This window comes from Ranitomeya imitator, chromosome 6 (assembly GCF_032444005.1).
Source record: "Ranitomeya imitator isolate aRanImi1 chromosome 6, aRanImi1.pri, whole genome shotgun sequence".
Lineage (NCBI taxonomy): Eukaryota > Metazoa > Chordata > Amphibia > Anura > Dendrobatidae > Ranitomeya > Ranitomeya imitator.
The window spans coordinates 310,108,798-310,133,770 of NC_091287.1; the positions used below are offsets into that span (position 1 = coordinate 310,108,798).

At 41.0% G+C, this 24,973-nt stretch overlaps 1 protein-coding gene across 1 annotated transcript in view; it reads left to right on the forward strand.

The window, feature by feature from the left end:
• Window positions 1-24,973, forward strand: part of IRF4 (interferon regulatory factor 4) — a 55,205-nt gene that overhangs the window by 7,969 nt on the left and 22,263 nt on the right. Inside the window, exons 2-5 of the mRNA XM_069728927.1 lie at window positions 6,583-6,810; window positions 12,965-13,151; window positions 17,620-17,714; window positions 21,951-22,083. Coding sequence (XP_069585028.1) covers window positions 6,610-6,810; window positions 12,965-13,151; window positions 17,620-17,714; window positions 21,951-22,083 — 616 coding nt within the window. The 5' untranslated portion in view covers window positions 6,583-6,609. The remainder of the gene's footprint in view (window positions 1-6,582; window positions 6,811-12,964; window positions 13,152-17,619; window positions 17,715-21,950; window positions 22,084-24,973) is intronic.

Below are 24,973 nucleotides of genomic sequence, written 5' to 3' on the forward strand. Positions count from 1 at the left end.
CTACATACAGAACATATACTGGAATGCTCTCAATTGTAAAGAGACATATTAAGATTAAATAAATATTACTATTAATATTATTATTAATAAACCACCCTTCATTTCACTGTACACTAAAACAGTTTATAGTACTGTAGATAATGAAATAAAAATAGATAAATACAATATACATGATTAAACAGGTAGCAGATGGTACAGCCAACGCTTACAATCTACAAGAGAAGGAGACAGTAAGTTATTATAGAAGTTGTCTATATCACACTGTAGTGCCAGCAGAGTTGACACCTATTGTTTTTTTAAGGTGCTTTTGAACCTTTCACAAGTGGGGAAGAGTCTGGGTAGTTGAGGTAGTATCTCTGTGTTCCAGAGAATGAAGGCTGCATAGGATAAATCTTGGAGATGGTTCTGTGATGAGTAAACAAGAGGAGAGCAATGCAGGAATTCTTGAGAAAACCAGCGGTAGCATGTGATGAGATAGCATCAGATGTATTTAGGGGGCAGTCTGAGGACACCATTAAATATTATTGTCAGCATTTTGAACTGAATTCTCTGGGTAATGGGTAGCCATTGAAAGGATTGGAATTGAGGTTTTGGAGACTAACAAGTGCAGAGGTGGAGTAAGCAGATGGCAGAGTTTACAGTGGATTGAAGGAAGTGTAAGTGTGTTGGAAGGTAGACCACAGAAAAAGAGTACTGTAGTTACAGTAGATGCAGTAATGGTGAAAAAGAAGGTTATGAGGGAGACGACAGGTCAATAGGTGTATAGGATTTGCAGAGACTTACTTGAAGCTTATTACAATGTTAGCAATCTTTTATTTAAAATAGGTTGTAAAGTCCTCAACTGAGATGAGGGGGCACCAGGATCTGGTGTAGGGAGCTGAAAATGCTCAATAATTGTTCAAGATTGTGACACAAAGAAGGTATGAGAGAAAAGTCTACCATACACATTACATAGCTGTTGGTCAAACAATTATTAGGCCGACATCTACCGCCTGACTCCCTCCTACGCAGGAATGTTTGGCCTGATGCTTCTGTGCTCTCTAAGAGAGAGCCGCTGTCAGATTCCTATGGAAGTAGCTTAACTCCAAGGAGAGCAAAAATAACAGCCATTGAAATCCAATGGGCTGGATCCTTCTCTCCCTTACGTCATCTGCCAGAGGAGGATAGGGAGGCCCCCATACTCATTGGACTGACGGTCAATCCTGAGAATATTGGCGGGTTTGGCCTACTTTAGCATAATGTGGATGGGGGCCTTTCAGGTGGAGAAGAATGAAAGAATCAGTTATCTGATAAAATAAGACTGACTACTCCACTATACTTGTTGCTAGAGCAAGGATGGGAGTGGGGAGGTAATAAACTGGAGACAAGCGTCAAAGAGTTCTTTTCATTATCAATTTTAAGTATTTTTTTTAATGCAAAAAACCTCATAACACTTGCCATTTTAAAAATATATCAAGGAACAGAGAAATGAGCAAATAAAAAAAGAAACACCACAATACTAGTACATACATTATGGTGAAAGTCATGGGCACTACATTTCGTTCATATAATACACGATAGGCCAGATAGTATGTGAAATAGATTAATGATAACTTATACACACTATAGGCTGACTGAAGAGAAGATCACATAGTATGTATTCAATTGTAGGAAGTACAGAAAGGTCATTATAGGGAATGGCTATCATAGCACCCTTGAGGAAGAATGTAATGGCAGTAATAGCTTAGCAATAGAATCAATTTGTGAAGGAAACAGAGATTGCCTGTGGAGTGTCATCAATTCCCTATTTAATACGCTAGAGGGTAAACCTGGGATGTTCAACCTCCTTTATTCCTTCAAAGTTATGCCTCACTTTTCAGTTTTGGCACACATCCTACTCAAGTCTTTTTATGTTATTCATTTTATTTATTAGTACTGTTATGGTAGGAGGCCTTTGATCTAACCAGTAAAAAGCTATGGAATATGGGCTTGGAATAGATTGGATATACCGCTTGTCATTGGAGAGTCAGAGTCCATTCCATCACCAATCAACCCCAGAATATATACTTTTGTGTACACTTGCAATTTGATAGAGGATAATTGTTCTAGGGACAATACTCTGTTCCAGTATATGACAATACTTGTGGATGTCCACATCATATACATAAGGTGTGCCTTATCACCCCCTCCCCTGGGATGCACAGAGTCTGGCCAAATTCTAATTTTGTGGAGCAAACTAGTAGCTCATCCTACCCTGTATATCAAGTAGGATTGAGAGTGATGCTGGGACTCGCTTAGCGAAAGCCTGGGATTAGATTCTAGGATTTCTCTCCACATTTTGTCAGTGATAACACCCATGTCTGCCTTACACTTAGATTTCACTGTCACTGGGAATGTACTCACATTTGAGCACCCTTGGTGTGGCCAAGGCAGGGCCGGACTGGCCATTTGGCAATTCTGGCAAATGCCAGAAGGGCCTGTCTGGTTGTGGGCTGCCTTGTGTGCTACGTTGTTAACAGAATCATTGTTTTCAAGACACCCATACTGTTAACAGTTGTGACGGAGCACAAAGCCGATCACTCTGTCACTTACCTCAGCATGCCGTGGATATCATTACAAATATTGGTCTTGTAGCAAATCTTCCTTTCCCTCATCCAGGGTAATATTAGTTAGATATCCCATCTGGTTATTGGGGATGGTGACACCATGGGCCTGTGTGATTTCAAATGCCAGGGCTGAATTTCGTCCCCAGTCCGTACCTGGGCCAAGGGCTCGGTGCACCATTCCACACCTTACCTTAGATTGATTGACAGAGGTCCCTTGCCAAGAAGGAGCATTACCTGAGTTTAATTCCTGACCCTGCAAATTTGCACTGACACTGCAGGAGCCAAACAGACACACAAACAAAGGCAGAACATGCAGTCATCCCACTCTCATACCGGCAGCCGCCAACCATCACTATGTGATCTTGTGTGTGGCAAGAAGTCAAAGAAGACAGGAGAGATGGATGCTTGTCCGGCTCCTGCAGTGCCAGTACATATGTGCAGGGACAGGGATTTAATTCAGGCTCTGGGCAAGCACTGTCAATCAAGCTAATGGGAGGTGCCCAGCATGCTGATTGAGGGGACGGAACAGTGCATTGTGCCCCTGGCCATGCCAAGGGTTCACCAATGAGCCCTCGTCTGAATATGAAATAGAAATGTTTTTCTGTCCAACTAAAGAAATAAAATCTATACTGCAGGTATCTGTTTTATAGTCCCCTATAGCACTGTATAAGTAAAATCTTGTTTTGGGGTGAGCAACTCATTTTAAGTTTCTTTATTTAAAGGGGCTTTTCAGTCTGAAATTAAAAGTCTGCAGTCCCTTTAAATGTCTGCAGAATTCCCAAATTGTGACAGTGGGTGATGCAGTTTGCAACCTTGAGGTCTTGTGATCACCCACTCATTCGGGGCATACAGGGAAATCGAGACAGTGCACACTGAATGTCACTTTATAATGGAGAACCCCTTCAGTGTTAAATGGGTTAAATAATAATTTACTCTGTTAAATCAACAAAAATAATTGGAATCATTTAATGAAATTGCTGTGTCTGTTTATTGCCTCATAGTTGTTATGTTGTCCCGTCCTGTTCTTTTGATCCCTACCAGAACATCTATCTAATATGTCCAGTGCTGGTGAGAAGAATCTGCTTCTATTGCACTGATTTTTGTTGCTTGGTCTATTCAATAGCAATAATCAGCATATTACATCTGTACAAGAGAATCTGAGCGATGGGACTGATACTGCGAATGTGGGGCCAACCACATGGATGATCTAAGAGGGAATCAAAAGATCACCAGGAGGCACAACAATAGTTTGTACCTGCAAAATCGAAACCTAGAAGCATTTCTTTAATTGATTGCATTTGATTAATAGTTACATTTTGCCTGATCTAACAGAGTAAATTATATTTTTGTGACATACAAGAAAACCCCTTAAGTGAGCAAAACAAAACAAAAAGATCCTAACAGTTATAGTGTTATGAGCTAAATAATTACGGTACAAGTATTGAAAAAGAGTATGAGTGTGTGCATGTTTGTTTTTTTTCTGCAGAAAATACTCGCATATTGGCAGGAAAAGTTGGCAAAATATGCGTTTTTGCTGCCTTATTGCTTGTGCTTTTGATGCGTTTCCATTGCATGAAAAATGCTGCAAAAAATGCTGAAAGAATTGATACACCCCTTGCAGATTGTGAGCCCTCGCGGGCAGGGTCCTCTCTCCTCCTGTACCAGTTGTGACTTGTGTAAGATTACTGTACTTGTTTTATTATGTATACCCCTCCTCACATGTAAAGCGCCATGGAATAAATGACGCAATAATAATATATAATAATAATATAGGCATCGTGTGCATGAGTTTTCGGAGATTTAGTTGACTTTATTGTTATTGTAAAACACTGTTCTTTTCTGTGGCAAAAAATGAACAAAAAAGTGTGAATAAATCCCACTAAAAGCAAATTACTGATTACTCCATTATAACTAATACTTCATAGAAGTTTGTCTTTATATTACCTTATTAGAACCATATATAATTGTCCATACCATAAAAGTAATTATATGTCCTAACAATTCTGACAAATTTTGTAGACTTGAATCTACATTATTACTAAACAGTTAAATATAATACTGTATATTAATTATTGCAGTGTTGACTACACATCATTGCTCAGTCTGATATATCAGCAGTTTATTTGCTGGACAGATCCAATTAGTTTTTCTTAATTTAAAACCACAAATTTGCCAAGAAATCTGAGTATATATAATATTCCTGATAGAGGTTAAATCAATTACAAGATTTATCAGGCACTAATCGATTCGAATTTTACAGTGTTTATAAATTGGTCAATCACTGCAAACCAGGTGATACATTGTGAGATATTCATTAAAGGGACTGTCGGCACAGAATGACTGGTAAATCAAGTACAGTTGATCAGTGCTTCACGGAGAGGCCAATCATTGATATACACCTTACTACCTGCTTGTTTTCCATCCATGAGGGGAGTTCATTAAAGATTTCCCCTGACCCACTTCCTGTGGACTGAGAGCAATGAAACTTGGCACAGTTATTAGTCCTTCTCTACATAGGTGCCACCTAGGGACACACACTTCTCCCATCTCTTTAAGCAACTGTAAACACCTCGCTTGTAGAAGTCAACAGGTATCTCCAAAAGCCACGTTGTAACTTCAGAAATCAGAGTATCATCATATGGAAAATGCTTGCCCTTCAAAAATAACTTCATTGTTGGAAAGAGGTGGAAGACCGATGGTGCGAGGGGTCAGGTGAATAAGGGGGATGAGGTAGAATTTCAAAGCCACAGGAGCATGCTTCCATTTGGGCAGCATGTGATTTGTGAACTGGTGCATTGTCTTATTAGTAAGCATGCCACTTCTCTTGGTCTTGATGGCCTTCCAACTTCTGCAGCAGTGAAGCATAGTGTGTCCCAGTGATCATGGTACCCTTTGCTGGGAAATCCATCAATACTACTCTGTGCTGGTCCCATAATACTGTGAGCATAACCTTGCCTGCGGAGGGTTGGGCATGTGTCTTCTTTGGAGTCGGTGAGTCATGATGCTCCCATTGTATCGACTGGACTTTAGTCTCAGGATCATAGTGATGGACCCAGCTTTCATCCTGAGTGATCAGCCTGTTGAAAAAGTCCTCCTGGTTTCCATGGCACATCATCAATAGAGCCTGAGAGCTTTCAACTCGCTCCTGCTTCTAGAAAAGTGTGAGCACACTAGTCTTGACATTTTGGGCTAGGTGGCTATTGGTTACGTGACGATTTTCCAAAATGGTGACCTCCACTTGCTGGATGGTGTCTTCATCAATTGCAGAGTGGGGTCGCCCTGGAATTAGGGCTGTTTGCATGGAAGTCCAACCACAATTCAATTGACGATGCCAGTTCTTGACTACATCAAATGATGCGGAATCATCGACATAAACCTCTTTCATCTCATCGAACGTCTCCTTTGATGTGCGACCTTTCAAGTAAAGGAACTTGATGACTGCTCTATATTCCACTGGGTCCATTATATAACCTCACACCACTTCAGCACCTGTAAAATCAAGACCGCTATCAGTTCTGAGTTGCAAATTGGCATGTAACCTATAGAGACTTATATCATTGCACATGTGGAGTTTCAGCGTCCTGTGATAAATAGAAGTGGGTCAGGGGAAATCTTTAATGAACGCACCTCTCCACCCAACACTGGCTCTATGAAGTACAGGCGCTTGGTGCACCCTTGGTGTGACCACACAGTTCAGTTCACCTTCCCACCTGTTTAGTTTCCATCTGTCTCTGCCCTTCTCTGGTCTTATGAAGCCAGAGCTGCCAATCAAAGAAGAGGGGGTGGAGATAGAAGGGAAAATAAGCAGGTGTGAAGGTGTATATAAATGATTGGCCCCACCATGAAGCACCGAGCGGCGAGACTTAGTTTGACAAATCATTCTGTGCTGACAGTCCCTTTTACCAACTTGGCATTCACACAGTTATCACCAATAAATCAGAAGATAAACGAAAGCTTCATTACGTTTTTAATTTGATCATCCTTTAATTTATCATAGTGCAAGAAGAAGGCGGGTATATTTGGTATGAACCAAGCCAGAGAGAGTGTAATGACACCAATTAGCTGTGGCAATGGAAAACTAAGACAGTGGCTGATTGACCAGATTGACAGCGGGAAGTATCCTGGTTTAGTATGGGAGAATGACGATCGGACCATCTTTCGAATTCCATGGAAACACGCAGGGAAACAGGATTACAATAGAGAAGAAGATGCAGCCCTCTTTAAGGTACCGTGTCTAGCTTATTACCAAAATGAAATATTCACACTTACAACTTTGTGACCACTGATGTGTGATAATTACTACATTTCCAGTTTTCTAGTGAAATCATTTGCATGCAAGTAAATTCCCTTTCTATGTTGCATCTCGTTATCATTTTATTCTCTCACAAATAACTTAAAATATGGACTCTAAAAATCTCAACTTCAGTGTTACCCTATCAAATGTTATGAGCAGCGCTAAAGACCCGGCAATGAGTCATCCGCTGTCTCTTTCTAAATGAAGGAGCATTCACTTTTTTACTTGTGCATTTCAAATAGAAAGTATGAATGTGTTTTATCATGTAAAGATGCAAGATAAAATAAATATAGGACTGGTTATTGGATTTCTCTAGTGAAAGCTTGAGGGTGTAGAGTTGGCAGTACTCAAAGCAAAGGCAGACATATCATTAGTGCAGAACGTGCAGCCCTACAGGGGCCCACAAGGTGAGGGGGCCATGTTCACCTCCAAAGCAGGTGGAACTGTGCATTATGAATAACTACTAAGCTGACCTCCATTCTGTCCAAAGCACTTTTCCTTTAATAGAAAGTCATCTTTTCAGACACTTAATTTGCACATGGTGTTATATTATACAATATATGGTCTAATAGGACAGCAGTTGTAGGGTTTATTGTCTAACATTCACTATGGACAAGCATAATTTACAATAGCTGAGAAACAACAGAACCTCAGACCTTCGAGACACTATTTGCCCCCCAAGATGTGTTTCACACTTCTTTAGGTGAATTCACAAGTGGCAGATTTATTGCTGCAATTTCTGAAAGCATACTATTCATCTGAATGAAGTTTGCAGAAATTGTTGTGCTTGCATTAAAAAAAAACCCTATTCAGATGCATAAAACTGATTTCCGGCTACAGAAATTTTTCTAAAAACTCCACCACATGCCAATATCACCTCTTGCAGTTTACATACATTTCTTAAAAAAAGAATCTGTCTTCAGGTTTTTGCTACTTCATTTTAGAGCATCATAATGAAGAAATAGAGACCCTGATTCCAGCGATGTGTCACTTACTGGGCTACTTGCAGTACTATTGATGAAGTCCCAGTTTTATCAGCAGGAGATTATCACTAAAGGACAAGTAAATCCGCTGCCATGTATTTCTCCATATTCATGAGCTCCGTATAACTCCACCCCCACTACCGACTGGCAACTTTCTGCCTATGCACAGTGTATACAGAAAGATGTCAATCGGTGGTGTGGGTGGGGTTATACAAAGGTTTGCAGTACAGGAAAAACAGTGAGTTTATCAAAAATGCAGCAAGAAGCTCAGTAACTGATACATTAGTGGAATCAGCATCTCTGACCCAAACTCATAGTGCTCTCAAATGGGGTAACAAAAACCTGGTCACAGAATTCCTTTAATGCCATCTCCCACTAATTTCTATCATAACAAAACAATAAATGAATAATGACACGTTTGTATTGAATTTTTCGAGGTGGCTAGACTGTGAGGCAAAGATAGCTCTAATACTTTTCTGCACATTCCTCAATTTAGAGATTTTTTTTCTTTTCATTAACACTCATCCTCACTTGTTCTCCTTCCTTTTTTATTTCTTTTTAAAGCATTTCCTCCTGTACTCTAACCAATGTTGCCTAGTTACTGCTTCCTCATACATAATGTCCTATGATACCAAACTCCTGAGTATATGCAGCTGAGTTACAGTGGGGGAAATAAGTATTTGATCCCTTGCTGATTTTGTAAGTTTGCCTGCTGAGAAAGACATGAACAGTCTATAATTTTAAGGGTTTAATTTTAACATTGAGAGATGGAATATGAAAAAATAAAATCCAGAAAATCGCATTGTATAAATGATATAAATGTATTTGCATTTTGCAGTGAGAAATAAGTATTTGATCCCTCTGGCAAACAAGACTTAATACTTGGTGGCAAAATCCTTGTTGGGAAGCTCAGCAGTCAGACTTTTTTTGTAGTTGATGATGAGGTTTCTGCACATGTCAGGAGGAATTTTGGTCCACTCCTCTTTGGAGATCATCTCTAAATCATTAAGATTTTGAGACTGTCGCTGGGCAGCTCAGAGCTTCAACTCCCTCCATAAGTTTTCTATGGGATTAAGGTCTGGAGACTGGCTTGGCCACTCCATGACCTTAATGTACTTCTTTTTGAGCCACTCCTTTGTTGCCTTGGCTGTATGTTTTGGGCCATTGTCCCAGCCACAACCTATTTTTAATGTCCTGACGGAGGGAAGGAGGTTGTCACCCAGGATTTTACGGTACATGGCTCCATCCATTCTCCTATTGATGCCCTTAGCAGAGAAACACAAAAACATAATGTTTCCACCTCCATGCTTGACTTAGGGAATGGTGTTCTTTGGATCATGGGCAGCATTTCTCTTCCTCCAAATATGACGAGATGAGTTAATGCCGAAGTCCTCAATTTTTTGTCATCTGACCACAGCACCTTCTCCCAATCACTCACAGCATCATCCAGGTGTTCACTGGCAAACTTCAGATGGGTCTGCATATGTGCCTTCTTGAGCAGGAGGACCTTGCGGGCACTGCAGGATTTTAAACCTTTACGGCATAATGTGTTACCAATGGTTTTCTTGGTGACTCTGGTCCCAGCTGCTTTGAGATCATTAAAAAGTTCCTCCCATGTAGTTTTAGGCTGATCTCTCACCTTCCTCATGATCAAGGATACCCCATGAGGTGAGATTTTGCATGGTGCCCCAGATCGATGTCGATTGACAGTCATTTTATACTTCTTCCTTGTTCTTGCACCAACAGTTGTCTCTTTCTCACCCAGCATCTTACTTATGGTTTTGTAGCCCATTCCAGCTTTGTGCAGGTCTATGATCTTGTCCCTGACATCCTTATAAAGCTCTTTGGTTTTGCCCATGTTGTAGAGGTTAGAGTCTGACTGATTGAGTCTGTGGACAGGAGTCTTTTATAATGGTGACTATGTAAGACAGCTGTCTTTAATGCAGGTAACAAGTTGATTAGAAGCGTCTCACTGGTCTGTAGGAGCCAGAACTCTTAATGGTTGGTAGGAAATACTCATTTCTCCCTTCAAAATGCAAATAAATGTATATATATTATACAATGTGATTTTCTGGATATTATTTTTTATATTCTATCTCTCAATGTTAAAATTAACCTACCATTAAAATTATAGACTGTTGTCTTTGTCAGTGGGCAAACTTACAAAAATCAGAAAGAGATCAAATACTTATTTCCCCCACAAATAATGTGGTGTAAAGTTATATTGTTTTGGTTCAAAATAAAAGAAATGATTTGAAATTGTATTACTGCGCAACATTACTTGGATCACTTTTTAAGGCTATGCTTAGACATGCATTAATCTTGTCATTGAAATGATGGAAACCATGATGGAAACCCCAACAATCCCCATTTTAAAACAGTAACGACTGCTTGACATTTTGATCTTGCCACATAATTAATTTCTCACACCACTATGGCTTCTGATATGAACCGAAGCAAACGTGAACAGAGCCTTCAGCAGGCATCCTCTGAAAAGAAAATCCTTAAGTCCATAATTTCGGTAAATCTATGGTGCACTTCGACTTTTCACCCTATAGATCTGCCACACATCTCCACCGGTACTCTCCATCTTTAGGGAACAACTCAGTGGGTAAATGTCGTGAATTTTCTGTCCATGCTTTCATACTGAAAATCTAATGTTGTGTGCAGTATCGGAAAATGAATGAGATGTCAACAAATCATATCCCTTTTTTATGCATAGCCACAGCAAGTCTTCAAAATCTGCACGGTTTTCTGCATCAAATCTGTCCAATGTGGACAATACACTTACTATGCCACATCGATAGTCCAGTGAATATAGAACCTCTCAGCTCTTTGTACGTTTTAGCTCCAGAGATATAAAGTTTAGTAAAAATGTAAATTTACTTTTACATTTCAGTTATGTTTCATTTTTATTATCTGTTGTTGTGATAACTCACAGCTATACAGATAGTGCCAGAATAAACAAACATGCATACATATACCGGTATTTAAACTGTTGGTTTTCAAAAATTTTTATTTCCATTTTTGTTCATGTTATCATTTTATTTTATTATAGTTTGTGCTCTTTTTCAGAAATAAAACACTGAATGAGACACACTTAGAGGTAAACTCAATGCATTGAGATAAGCCATATGGCCACCTAGAGTAAAACATGATGTCATTCATTTACACATGACCATCACGGCTTGCAATATTAGCTGATAGAATTGGTGCTCTCAAAAACTTGTCAAAAGTAGCAAGACTCCAACCATAGTTTATCTAACTTATGTTATCTAATATCTTTTGTCTGCTACTTCTAAACTTGACCACACATATTGTAGGCTATTGGTACCAAATGTTAATAATTTCTTATAAAGCAGCCTTATTTTATTTTCCACTTCCCACACTTCTGATCAGTCACTTTTTGGTGACTCATTTACCAGCAGAGGGCTGTCTCATTTTCTAAGTACCATAAGCATAAAGCTTTACCTAAGAAAACGTAACATACTTATCAGATGCAGAAGACTGCGTGGAAATGCTCACAGTGTGGTACTTCTTCCTGTATGCTCTACATTTGTTTTAGTCTAAGCCTATCTTTACTGAAATAAATATGACAGAGTTATTAGGAAATATATCATATTTACAGAAAAATGTTCTTCTTGGAGAACCTTTGAAGAATCTAACAGAAGCAGGGAAGCAGAGAGAGGGATTATCTAAAAAGGGAACTGTACTTTCAAGAAACTATATAAATCAATAGTGCAACGGAATATAAGACACTTTGTAACAAAACTTTTCAGTGAAATCTGCTGCTATTTGCCCCCTGCCATGTGAACTCACCATCTGAAAAGAGCAGCTCATCTCTGTCTTCTCTTCGTGAAGACAAGACAACTGCCAGCACAGTATGAGATTACAAAGCTAATTATGTTCAATGGAGAGTGGACTTGTAGGAGTGAGACGGATAGCAACAAAGCAGACAGAGGGAGACATAGAAAGATTGTGCTGAGCTTTCTAACAAGTCTTTTACCTCCCTTAGAGATTCACACCTGCTCAGTGCTACTCTATAATTACCTCCATGCTGCTGCTGCTTCTGTCTGTGAAGGAATGAAGGAAAGGAAATCATCCCTCTGTGTGCTGTGCTCTGTCTTGGAGAGATTACAGCAGCTAGTCTCCTCTCACCAGCTCAGAGTCAATTTCAAATTAAGAGATAGAGCGTGAAAAACGAAAACTGGTTAAATGCAGGGTACAAGTCATGCAATGACCGGAAGTAGTGTTATTCCTCACATACACAGACAACACCTTATTCTGAAAAGTTACTTGAAAGCCTAGCTAGTGCTACCCTTTAATAATGATGAAGAATACATGAAGTCAGGCCACATGGCAAAATTATTGCAAACATTTAATCAAAATACAATGTACAATTCAAGAAATTTGGCACACGTTGATGCAGCGGCCACTCACTAGTGCAGTTGTCATGTAATACATCAATATCACTTCACCCTCCAGAAACAGCAGCGCTGACATTGCAGAAACCTCGTCTCGTATTCATCGTCTTTATTTATTTGGGCTCCAGAATTAATGAAGCAGGGACTGGCCAGTAGTGCACAACCTCTTTAAAGATCCATGAAAATTGGATTTGCTGGAATTTCAAAGAATGATTGATTTTCATTTGTTGGCCTGTGTATGCTGTGGAAAAGACTACTTAAGACGTGGTCATAAGAGTAAATTCATGTTAACCTACTGATTTCATAGAGATTCATCTACAAGGTTACATGACTCTCCCAGAAGGCATATACAGTACATATCAGGAGAAAGAGTGGTCAAATATGTGCGAGATAAGCTGATGATAAAGTGTTCTGGCAGTGGCTTATTCCCTTCTTCCTGTTAACATGCACACTTGGCCACATTTGTAGGTTTATAGTGGAGCTTGAATAAGTTGCAATATGGCAGTAACTAGTTTCATAGGTTTGGTTACCTTAAGACTGTATTGTATGATTGAGCACCTCTGATGTTATGTTTATGAAATGGTTGATGTCTTTGCATTTCATCATTTTTGCTTTGCATATTTAATCAGCTTTTTGTCTTATATTCTATGATGTTTACTGGTCTTATTGCACTCACAGGCATGGGCACTTTTTAAAGGCAAATACAGAGAGGGTTTTGACAAACCGGATCCTCCCACATGGAAGACAAGATTACGTTGTGCCTTAAACAAGAGTAACGACTTTGAGGAGTTAGTAGAGAGAAGTCAACTGGATATATCAGACCCATATAAGGTGTACAAAATTGTTCCAGAAGGATCAAAGAAAGGTGAGATATCCTTCCTCCAATAGGTTTCCTGCCAATTATGTTTTGTGGTTTCATTTACAAAAGCTCTCAACAAACCAAGGGAGAAGTAAGAAAAGTTTTACAGGTTAACCACTAAATATGTTCTGTCAGTATCACACGCCAGACCATGCAGCAAATTCCCAGTCCTTATATGTAAGAAGTCACAACCAGAATGTGATTCTTGAGTGGACCCATGAGTGAGAAGAAGCTAGTAATATAAAGAGCATATAGAAGAGTTCAGGTCGCTCCTTTGCACAGTTTGATTATATTCTAATTGGTGTTTCAGCATCAGTTACAACAAATATCAAAGCTTAAGTTTCTCAAAAAAATGAAGATTGTATTATTGTCAACAGTCCTGATTTTGCAAAGACTGCCCCCCAAACTGGACCACAGTAGAATGGGTCTTAGATACTCCTCACCTAAAATTGTTGTTTGCCTTCCAATAACCCATTGCATTCATAAAACTTATGTTATTGGTAATATGAAATTGACATGAGGCTGTAGGCACAAAATGCTCAAGTTGGTTTCTGATCAGGCATTGTAGGTGTATACATACAGTGGGGAAAATAAATATTTGATACACTGCTAATTTTGCAAGTTTTCATACCTACAAAGAATGGAGAGGTCTGTACTTTTAATCATAGGTATACTTCAACATTGTATGATCTATATATATATAATTGTCTAAGGGTCTGTTTGTCTGTAACCGAAGTCCCGCATCGCTGATTGGTCGCGCCCGGCCGTCCTCAACCAGCTTTCATAAATAAAATACATGCATATACTAGAATGAGAATAAGATGAAGGACAGTCTGAGAGGGAGAGAATAACATGGAGAACAGTCTGTGAGGGAGAGAATAACATGGAGGACAGTCTGTGAGGGAGAGAATAACATGGAGGACAGTCTGTGAGGGAGAGAATAACATGGAGGACAGTGTGTGAGGGAGAGAATAACATGGAGGACAGTGTGTGAGGGAGAGAATAACATGGAGGACAGTCTGTGAGGGAGAAAATAACATGGAGGACAGTCTGTGACAGAGAAAATAACATGGGGGACAGTGTGTGTTTGAGAGAATAACATGGAGGACAGTCTGTGAGGGAGAGAATAACATGGAGGACAGTCTGTGAGGGAGAGAATAACATGGAGGACAGTCTGTGAGGGAGAGAATAACATGGAGGACAGTCTGTGAGGTAGAGAATAACATGGAGGTCAGTCTGTGAGGGCGAGAATAACATGGAGGACAGTGTGTGAGGGAGAAAATAACATGGAGGTCAGTGTGTGAGGGAGAAAATAACATGGAGGACAGTCTGTGAGGGAGAGAATAACATGGAGGACAGTCTGTGAGGGAGAGAATAACATGAAGGACAGTCTGCGAGGGAAAGAATAACATGGACGACAGTGTGTGAGGGAGATAATAACATGGAGGACAGTGTGTGAGGGAGAAAATAACATGGAGGTCAGTGTGTGAGGGAGAAAATAACATGGAGGACAGTCTGTGAGGGAGAGAATAACATGGAGGACAGTCTGTGAAGAAAAGAATAACATGGAGGACAGTCTGTGAGGGAGAGAATAACATGGAGGACAGTCTGTGAGGGAGAGAATAACATGGAGGACAAGTATCCAACAAATGTGTTAGACCGCACCCAATACTGACACCGTCTCCATGGACATCAGGGCGCTCGTCCACACCAGGGGGTCCGTCCCAGCAAAAGAGTCCACAATCAAAATATAAAAAGGACAGCGCCACACCAGGAAGTGACAGACAGTAACTTTCTTTATTCTGCCTCCTGCGGCGACGTTTCGGTCCGTGGTTGAAAAAGGTCCATGGACTGAAACGTCACCGCAGGAGGCAGAATAAAGAAAGTTACTGTCTGTCATAACATGGAGGACAGTCTGTGAGGGAGAGAATAACATGGAGGACAGTCTGTGAAGGAGAGAATAACATGGAGGACAGTCTGTGAGGGAGAGAATAACATGGAGGACAGTCTGTGAGGGAGAGAATAACATGGAGGACAGTCTGTGAGGGAGAGAATAAGATGGAGGACAGTCTGTGAGGGAGAGAATAACATGGAGGACAGTCTGTGAGGGAGAGAACAACACGGAGGACAGTGTGTAAGTGAGAGAATAAAAATTGTCCCTGTTTTTAAGTTTATCATATGGTAAAATAAATGATGTCTTTGAAAACTATAAGTCATCCTGCAGAAAACAAGCTGTCATACAGCGATAAATGACTAATAAAGTTTTGACTCTTAAAATAAAGACAGGAGAAAAACAATGGCAGTGTGTCCAATGGGTTAAAACATAAATGTAAGCACCAATGTTTACATGAATACTAGATGGTGGCCCGATTCTAACGCATCGGGTATCTACTATATAATTGTATAATTCTGTCTGGTTGTCTGTAACGGAAATCCCGTTTCGCTGATTAGTCTCGCCATCTGCCCGCGACCAATCAGTGACAGGTGCAGTCTGGCCGCGAATTGGCACGGGATTTGAACCACGCTTCACTGATTGATCGCAGCCGGCGGGCACGACCAATCAGTGATATTGGCGTGGGATTTAAACACCGCTTTGCTGATTGGTCGCGCCCGGCCAGCCACAACCAATCAGCGATATTTACTCGAGATTTAAACCCCACTGCGCTGATTGGTCATGTCCAGCCGGCCGCGACCAATCAGCGACAGGCGCAGTCCGGCCACGAATTGGCACGAAATTTGAACCACGCTTTGCTGATTGGTCTCGCCCGGCAGGCCACGACCAATAAGCGATATTGACTCGAGATTTAAACCCAGCTGCGCTGATTGGTGGCGCCCGGCCGGCCGCAACCAATCAGTGATATTGGCGCGGGATTTAAACACCGCTTCACTGATAATGTATATATTTTACCCGGAAAATCCTGTGTATTCATTGAATTATTCTTAAATCTTCATAAATAAACTACATACATATTCTAGTAAACCCAATGCGTTAGAATTGGGCCACCATCTAGTTTTTAAATAATGAAATAGCATTTTTTTCAATAAATAAGTATTTTAGCATTTACCAATTAGCAAGAATTCTGGCTCTCATAGTCCTGTTAGTTTTTCTTTATAAAGTCCTCCTTCTCTGAACTCACCTCTATTAATTGCACCTGTTTAAACTCGTTACCTGTATAAAACACAACTGTCCACACACTTAATCAATCACACTCCAACCTCTCCACCATGGCCAAAACTAAAGAGCTGCCTAAGGACACCAGGGACAAAATTGTAGACTTGCACAAGACTTGGATAGGCTACAGGACAATAGACCAGCATCTTGGTGATCAGGCAACAACTGTTGGTACAATTATTACCAAATCGAAGAAACAAGATGATTGTCAATCTTCCTCAGTCTAGGGCTCCATGCAAGATCTCACATCATGGTAAATAGAATTCTGAGAAAGGACAGGAATCAGCCCAGATGTACATACAAAGACCTGGTCAATGACCTGAAGAGATTTGGGACCACAGTGTCAAATATTACCGCTAGTAACACACTACGCTGTCATGGATTAAAATCCTGTATGAAATGCAAGGTCCCCATGCTCACGCCAGCACATGTCCAGGCCCAGGTCTAGTGATCAGGTGAGAGCAAAGATGAGTACAACCCCAAGAACACCATCCCAACCATGAAGCATGGTGGGGGCAATATCATACTTTGGGGGTGCTTTTTGTGAGAGGAGGACAGGAGAACTGCACAATATTGAAGGGAGGATGGATGGGGTCATGTATCTCGAAATTTTGTCCAAAACAACCTCCTTCCCTCAGAAAGAGCATTGAAGTTCGGTCATGTCTGGGTCTTCAACATGACAATAACCCGAAACACACAGCCAGGGCAACTAAGGAGTGGCTCCGTAAGATACATTTCAAGGGCCTGGGGTGGTCTAGCCAGTCTCCAGACCTGAACCAAATAGAAAATCTTTGGAGGAAGCTGAAACAATGATGCCCAGTGACAGCCCTGAGACCTGAAAGATATGGAGAAGGTCTGTATGGAAGAGTGGGCCAAAATCCCTGCTGCAGTGTGCAAACTTGGTCAACAACTAAAGGAAACGTCTGACCTCTGTAATTGCAAACAAGAGTTTCTGTACCAAATATTAAGTTATGTTTTTCTATTATAACAAATATTTTTTGCAATAAAATGCAAATTAATTATGTAAAAATCATACAATTTGATTTTTAGGATTTTTTTTAATGATTTTTTCTCTCACAGTTGAAGTGTACCTACAATAAGAATTAAAGACCTCTCCATTCTTTGTAGATGGGAAAACATGAAAATTGGCAGTGTATTAAAAACCTATTTTCACCACTGTTGGTATAATATTGTAGCATTTTAAGTGAATAGGTGTGTTAATTGGTGTAATATTGTAACAATGTGATGTACCTACAATAAGGCAAATCCCTTCTCTATTAAAACATATATATATATTTTTAGGAATAAAACAGCTTGGCGCAGAAGATACTCAGCTAATAGTCAACCATCCATTTGCAGTACCTCAAGCTTATACATCTTTACAGCCACATGCCCAGGTCAGTAGCATGAAGGGATGAGATTCCAAGGACTGCGGCTCCCTCCTCATCCTTAATGTTTAATGTCAGAAAGACTTTTTCAGAACTGCAGCAGTTTAAGATACTATTATTAGCACTGGAATCTATTGATTTATGATAAATTAAAAGTTCTGCAAAGGAATAATTTTTTTTTTCTTCAACTCTCTAATCTGTCAGAAACATTAGATCAGGTCAGGTTTTTGGTCCCAGATAATAGCTATTTTTATATTTACTCACAACCGAGAGATCCTCAAAAAAAGGCGAAGCATTAAAGGGGTTTCCCATGAACAAGAGTTGTTTTTAATCAACAGATCTTGTAATAATAATAATTTCCACAATTGGATGCTTAAATAAAATGTTCCTGTGTCCTGTGGAATGGCTGTGTCTTAGGGTACTTTCACACTAGCGTTTTTTTAAATCCGTCACAATGCGTCGTTTTGCAGAAAAAACGCATCCTGCAAAAGTGCTTGCAGGATGCGTTTTTTCCCCATAGACTTCTATTGACGACGCATTTGCGACGGATTGCCACACTTCGCATCCGTCTTGCGACGGATGCGTCGTGCTTTGGCGGACCGTCGGGAGCAAAAAACGCTACATGTAACGTTTTTTTCTCCTGACGGACCGCTTTTTCCGACCGCGCATGCGTGGCCGGAACTCCGCCCCCACCTCCCCACACCTTACAATGGGGCAGCGGATGCGCTGGAAAAATGCATCCGCTGCACCCATTGTGCAATGCAGCAAACGCTAGCGTCGGAATCTCTCCCCGACGCATTGCGACGGGGAGATTCCGACGCTAGTGTGAAAGAAGCCTTACTGTGCAGGAACATTATCTGATCACACCACAGTTCCTGGGCAGGGGAGGAAGCAAAACAAAGTATACAGACATTACAGCATAGGATCACAGCTGATTCTTTCTGTGAGGTAAAACATTTCACTGCCTGTTTTTAAACATTGTTTTACTTCAAAGAAAGAATCAGCTTTGATCCCTGCTGTAATGCCTGCATACGTTTTATCTCTCCCATGCCAACACCATCAGACCATGTTTCTGTATGGTCAAACACAGCCATTACACAGTAGACAGCAGGGCACATTTATAAGATTATCTCAGCACAGGAACATTTTATTTAAAAACATCCAATTGTGGAAATTATTATTATTCTAAGATGTATTGATTAATAACAACTTTTGTTTGTGTTGTTTGTGAGAAAATCCCATTAGTATAAGTCCATTTGTGCCACGAGCTATGATACATATCATATTTACACAGTAATTTGTGACTTATGGGTAGGGGTGACCTAGAAGGAGGGGGCAAGGTCAACAAATACTTCTACATATGTATTACGTTTAAAACTAGAAAATGGTGTCAAAAGTTGCGCAAATCTGCTAACAGCATTGCATTTTCTTTTTCTGGATTTAAACAGCTGAAGATGTGCCAAATTTATTGAAGTATATTCATGTATGAAAAAAATGGTCTTTGTAAATATTATTACTATTATTATTATTATTTATTTATATAGCACCATTGATTCCATGGTGCTGTACATGAGAAGGGGTTACATACAAGTTACAAATATCACATACAGTAAACAAACTAACAATGACGGACTGATACAGAGGGGCGAGGACCCTGCCCTTGTGGGCTTACATTCTACAGGATTATGGGGAAGGAGACAGTAGGTTGAGGGTTGCAGGAGCTCCGGTGTTGGTGAGGCGGTAGCTCCGGTGTTGGTGAGGTGGTAGCTCCGGTGTTGGTGAGGTGGTAGCTTCGATAGTGATGAGGCAGCAGCGGTGTCAGTGCAGGCTGTAGGCTTTCCTGAAGAGATGAGTTTTCAGGTTCCGTCTGAAGGATCCGACTGTGGTTGATAGTTGGACGTGTTGGGGCAGAGAGTTCCAGAGGATGGGGGATATTCGGGAGAAGTCTTTGAGGCGATTGGATGAGGAGCGAATAAGTGTGGAGGAGAGAAGGAGGTCTTGGGAGGACCGGAGATCACGTGAGGGAAGATATCGAGAGATTAGTTCAGAGATATATGGAGGAGACAGGTTGTGGATGGCTTTGTAGGTCAGTGTTAGCAGGAAGGCCACAGAAAAGGATGTTGCAGTAGTCAACGCGGGAAATGATGAGGGCGTGCACAAGCATTTTAGTAGATTGGGGGTTGAGGAAAGGACGGACCCTGGAGATATTTTTGAGCTGGAGGCGAGAGGAGGTGGAAAGAGCTTGGATGTGTGGTTTGAAGGACAGGGCAGAGTCGAAGGTTACTCCGAGGCAGCGGACTTTGGGTACAGGGGAAAGCATGATGTCATTGACTGCGATAGATAGGTCAGGTAAGGAAGATTTGTGGGATGGAGGAAAGATGATGAGTTCAGATTTGTCCACATTGAGTTTGAGGAAGCGAGAGGAGAAGAAGGAGGATATGGCTGATAGGCACTCTGGGATTCTGGACAGCAGAGCGGTGACGTCTGGGCCAGAGAGGTAGATCTGAGTGTCATCAGCATAGAGGTGGTACTGGAATCCATGGGACTTTATGAGTTGTCCCAAGCCAAGTGTATAGATTGAGAAGAGTAGGGGTCCTAGAACAGAGCCTTGGGGGACTCCAACAGAGAGAGGGTGGGATGAGGAGGTAGTATGGGAGTGGGAGACGCTGAATGTGCGGTTGGAAAGGTACAAGGCGATCCAGGATAGGGCGAGGTCTTTGATGCCAAAGGAGGAGAGCATCTGCAGTAGGAGGCAGTGGTCAACTGTGTCGAAAGCAGAAGACAGGTCTAGAAGGAGCAGATATCATACTATAAGCTGCGTACATGATTAAATAAAATTCGTAGACCTGGTTAGGCTTGTGTACTCACTGTGAAAATCTATCTCAAAATGGATGTAAAATCCTTTACAAAAAAGTTCCTTTCTCAATATGAAAATGTGCATAATAGGCCTGATAGGCGAGAGGTGGACTCATGATTGCTCATCATTCTGCATTAAAGAGGATCTGTCGCTAGATTTCACAATGCAAACTGCATATATTAAATAGATCTCCTGTACCTGATGAAATTGGTGCATTTACATTGAAAAGTATCTTAGAATTGTTGTATAATCCTGACATTAAGACAAGTATTTTAATGAGTCCAGCTATAGAATGAAATAGCTCATGAGTTCAAGTGAATTCATTCTCCTCCCACCAAGTCTGATTGAGAGCTGCAGCTGTAATGTGAGATCCAAGCATCAGGATGGAAACTGAGTTATCAATCAGGCTATCTGGGCAGAGGTTCAGATAAAATTTCACCAAATTATTCAATCATTCTGATATGAATTTTCAAAATAAATACATCATCTCTGTCAGGTCTTATCAGCTCCAATACTGAACTTGTTTCCTCTCCTTGAACTTCCCCGTTGTCTTTAGCTTATTTCCTCTGCTCTCCATAAGACTTGAAATACTTTCTCTCATTCCCAATGTAAACCTGTGTATAACTCCCTCTCCCTCCTTTCTGCATCTCTAAGGGTATGTTCCCACGGTCAATAAACGCTGCTGGTTGGACGCTGCATATATCCGCAGTGTCCAACCCACAGCGTCCAGATGTTACAGCGTAGTGGATGGGATTTCTAGAAATTCCATGTCCTCTATGAGAGCGCCGAGGCCCGCGGATCACCTGAGAAGATGTGACGGACATGCAGTGCATCTTTCCAGACCGCAGCATGTCTATTTATCTTGCGGAGACGCTCAGTCTCCGCAAAATAAATTTCACCCGTACAATGTATTGGGCGCGGTGATTCCGCACGGTTCAGCAAACACATGTGGAATCATCTGTGTTCAAAAGCTGGCAGCGCTTTGGATGGAGCGGACATGTGCAGCGTCCAAAGCGCTGCTGATTACTGACCGTGGGAACGTATCCTATCAAAGAGAGAAGGACAGGGGAGAGCAAAGAGAGCCTAGAACCAGGAGCAATAGCTGTGATGGATTTTTATCAGTTTTGCAAAAGCGCGCAGTTAGATAAATGAATTACAGAATATCTTCAGCAGATAAATAATTTTTAATAAAGACTAACTAGAAAGTTGGTTAACTTTGCATTTAAGGAGCAAAGGAACAATAGAAAAAAATCTGCAATTAGACTTTAATACAGAGTATGAAGGGAATGTCATATGACACAAAGTGCTGCAAATTATGTAACAACTACTTGATTTTTTACTACAATTTATATGCAATTAAAATAATTATCTTTTTTTTTTTTTACCAGGTGCCACACTTCATGATGCCCCATGAACGTAGCTGGAGGGACTATGAACAACCCCATCCTGATCTTCCTTACCAGTGTGCAAGTGTCCCCTTTACAGCACGTAGCTTATGGCAAAACACATCCTGTGATAATGGTAAGAACTGGACTGTTCTGTAGCTTTGTCATTTTTTGTTGTGATCAGAAAATGCTAGTGGAACCAGATTTACCATTGAAGAAAGCTTCTCTCACTCTCTATCCTATCAGTGTTTCATGCCTCAGTATCCTAGTGTACCCATATTCTGAATAATACTGACTAAACAATATTGCAGAAATCCAGATTTTCAGATGACTACACCATTTGATATTTAAGCTTAGTTGAACTTGGAAATAATTGGAATTCAAAAACTCTTGGCTTATCTAGACCTCCTAAAAGAATTCTGTGGGTGCAGAGTACCTTTACTAGAAAATCACTTATTGCGTGATGATTTCTTGGCAGGTACTTGTCTTGAACATTGAGTGGCAAAATTAGCTAATATTTTAAAACAGGAAAATATTGAGGCACATCTATCCATACTGTCTAATTATCAGACAGAGTTAAAATCAGCAAGTTTTTTTTGTGGTTTTTGTTGTTTAATAAATCTAGTGTATTTTTAGACTGTCTAGTCTATGTTTAGGCCACTTATTAATTAACTTACCTTGTGCCAACTGTCACAATTTTAGTGCTTTTTTTGAAGCATGGTATCATCTGCTAAATCATATTCCTTTCCTGTGATGCTATGCAGGCCACATCTTTATCCGGTCAAAAAACTGTATAAAGCTCATAATAAAAATGGTATTGTGATGCTGAGTCACTATTCATGGGCAAGCCATGAGAATGGGTAGTCAGGAGTTCTGATGTCAGATACCTGGTAGGTCGTAACACAGAGGGTTAAGTCAAATGCTTGGTCAGGAAATAGTCTGGGGGGTCAAATGCCAAGAGGGTACGTCAACTCCAGGGAGTAGAAGAAATGGATAGTCAGATGCCAAGTTCAAGGTCAGATACCGTATTTTTCGGATTATAAGACACACTTGTTTTCCCCAAAATTTGGGGGGAAAATGGGGGTGCGTCTCTTTTATGTGGATATACCTTACTGGCCACAGGCTGGGATGAGGTGGTGTTCGGATGTGCGGAGCGGTGTGCTGCTGTGGGTGTTCGGTGCTGCGGGTCTCCCAAGATCTCATCTCTCGAGATCTTGGCACCAAGATCTCCATCTGCACATGCGCTGCACCCCGGCTGGCAGCCATTTTCTCGGAGTCCAGCATGCCGCATAGGAAACCATGTCACTGCGGGGGCTCTGGGCTTTCACAAGATGTTGGCTGAGACCCCGCAGCACCAGACACTCTCAACATTGGACACCCGCAGCACCGAACACCCACAGGACGGAACACCTGCAGCACGCACTGCACCGTACTTCCTAACACCCCCTCATCTCAGCCTGCAGCCTGCAGCCTGCAGCAATGCTCCACTATTGGCTCCTCCAGCAGCGACTCTGGGACCCTGCTTCACTGCAGCCACCACCCCAGGGATACTGAGAGATGGAGGAAGCTTCAATCTAAATGCCACTGGAATGAGCACTTTCAGGGCCTCATAAGGACCAATGAATTTCAGACCTAACTTCGCCAATAGTACTCAAGTTTAATGTTTCTGGATGATAGCTAAACTGTATTGCCAGCCTTAAAAACAGGAACCGCTTAATGTCTTCTATCAGCCTTCCTTTTTTGGAGAACTTGAGCAACCCCAATATTTCTTTGATCCTCCTTCCTAACATCCCCATACTTCTGTATAGTGAACTCCACCACCAAACACTCAGAACTCATCATGGAAAACTAACCAAACTGGGGATGAAAACCATGATTACAGAAAAATGGAGAAGTTCCAGTAGAGTGATTAACCTGACTATAAAAGGTGAACTCTACAAGAGGTAGGTACAAGGACCAGTTCTTCTGCTGAGCCGCAACAAAACACCTCAAAATTTGCTGCAAAGATTGATTTGTCCCCTCTGTCTGACCGTTGGTTTCAGGGTAGTAAGCAGAGGAAAAAGATGAGTCAATTCCCAGTTTCTTACAAAAAGTTTTCTAGAACTTGGAATTCAAATTCTACTCCCAAATCAGAGAGTATGTTAAAAGGAATCCCATGCAACCTCACCACATGATGAATAAACAACCTGGAGAGTGTTTCTGACAACGGAACAAAATGAGTCTGTATACTGAAACGGTCAACTACCACCCAGATAACACTTTCCCATCAGACAGAGGCAAATCTGTGATGAAATCAATGCAGAGATGAGATGAGTCCACGGTCTTTCCGGAATTGGCAATGGATCCAATTTCATGGCCGTCCGGTTAAGAAAATCCTTAGCATGTGCGCAGACTCCACAGGCGTATGCAAAATCTTTAATATCATTACTTATAGACAACCACCAAAAGAATCTGGAAATAGCTTTCTGTGTAGCTGTGACCTCAGGATGACCACTCAAGACTAAATCGTGAAGCGTAATCTTAAGTACACAGGTGCAAATAGCTTTGACCCTGGAGTGGCAGACAGGGCCAATGACTGAGTTTTATGGATCTACATTTCCACCTTCGAGGATACCAAAGAATCCAAAATGCTCTTAGGAAGAATGAAGGATGGAGGTTCAGGAGGTGAAACTGAATAAAGACTGTGTGACAATTCATCAGCCTTCACATTCTTAGACCCCCAGCCTAAATGTGATAGACAAATTAAACCAGAAATAAACAAGGACCATCTGGCCTGTGTTGGAGTTAAATGTTAAGCTAATTTTTATCAGCAACCAGCGTGATTTGATGAACTGACCAATCCAAAAAATGCCTTTATTTTTCAAAAGCTAATTTAGCAGCAAGTAACTCACGATTTCCAGCATCATAATTTCTTTCCGCAGACTAAAATTTATTTGAGAAAAATGCACATGGCTGCAAATTAGTCTGAGTTTTGGGCCCCTGAGATAACGGCTCCTACCACAGACTCTGAGGCATCCACCTCCACA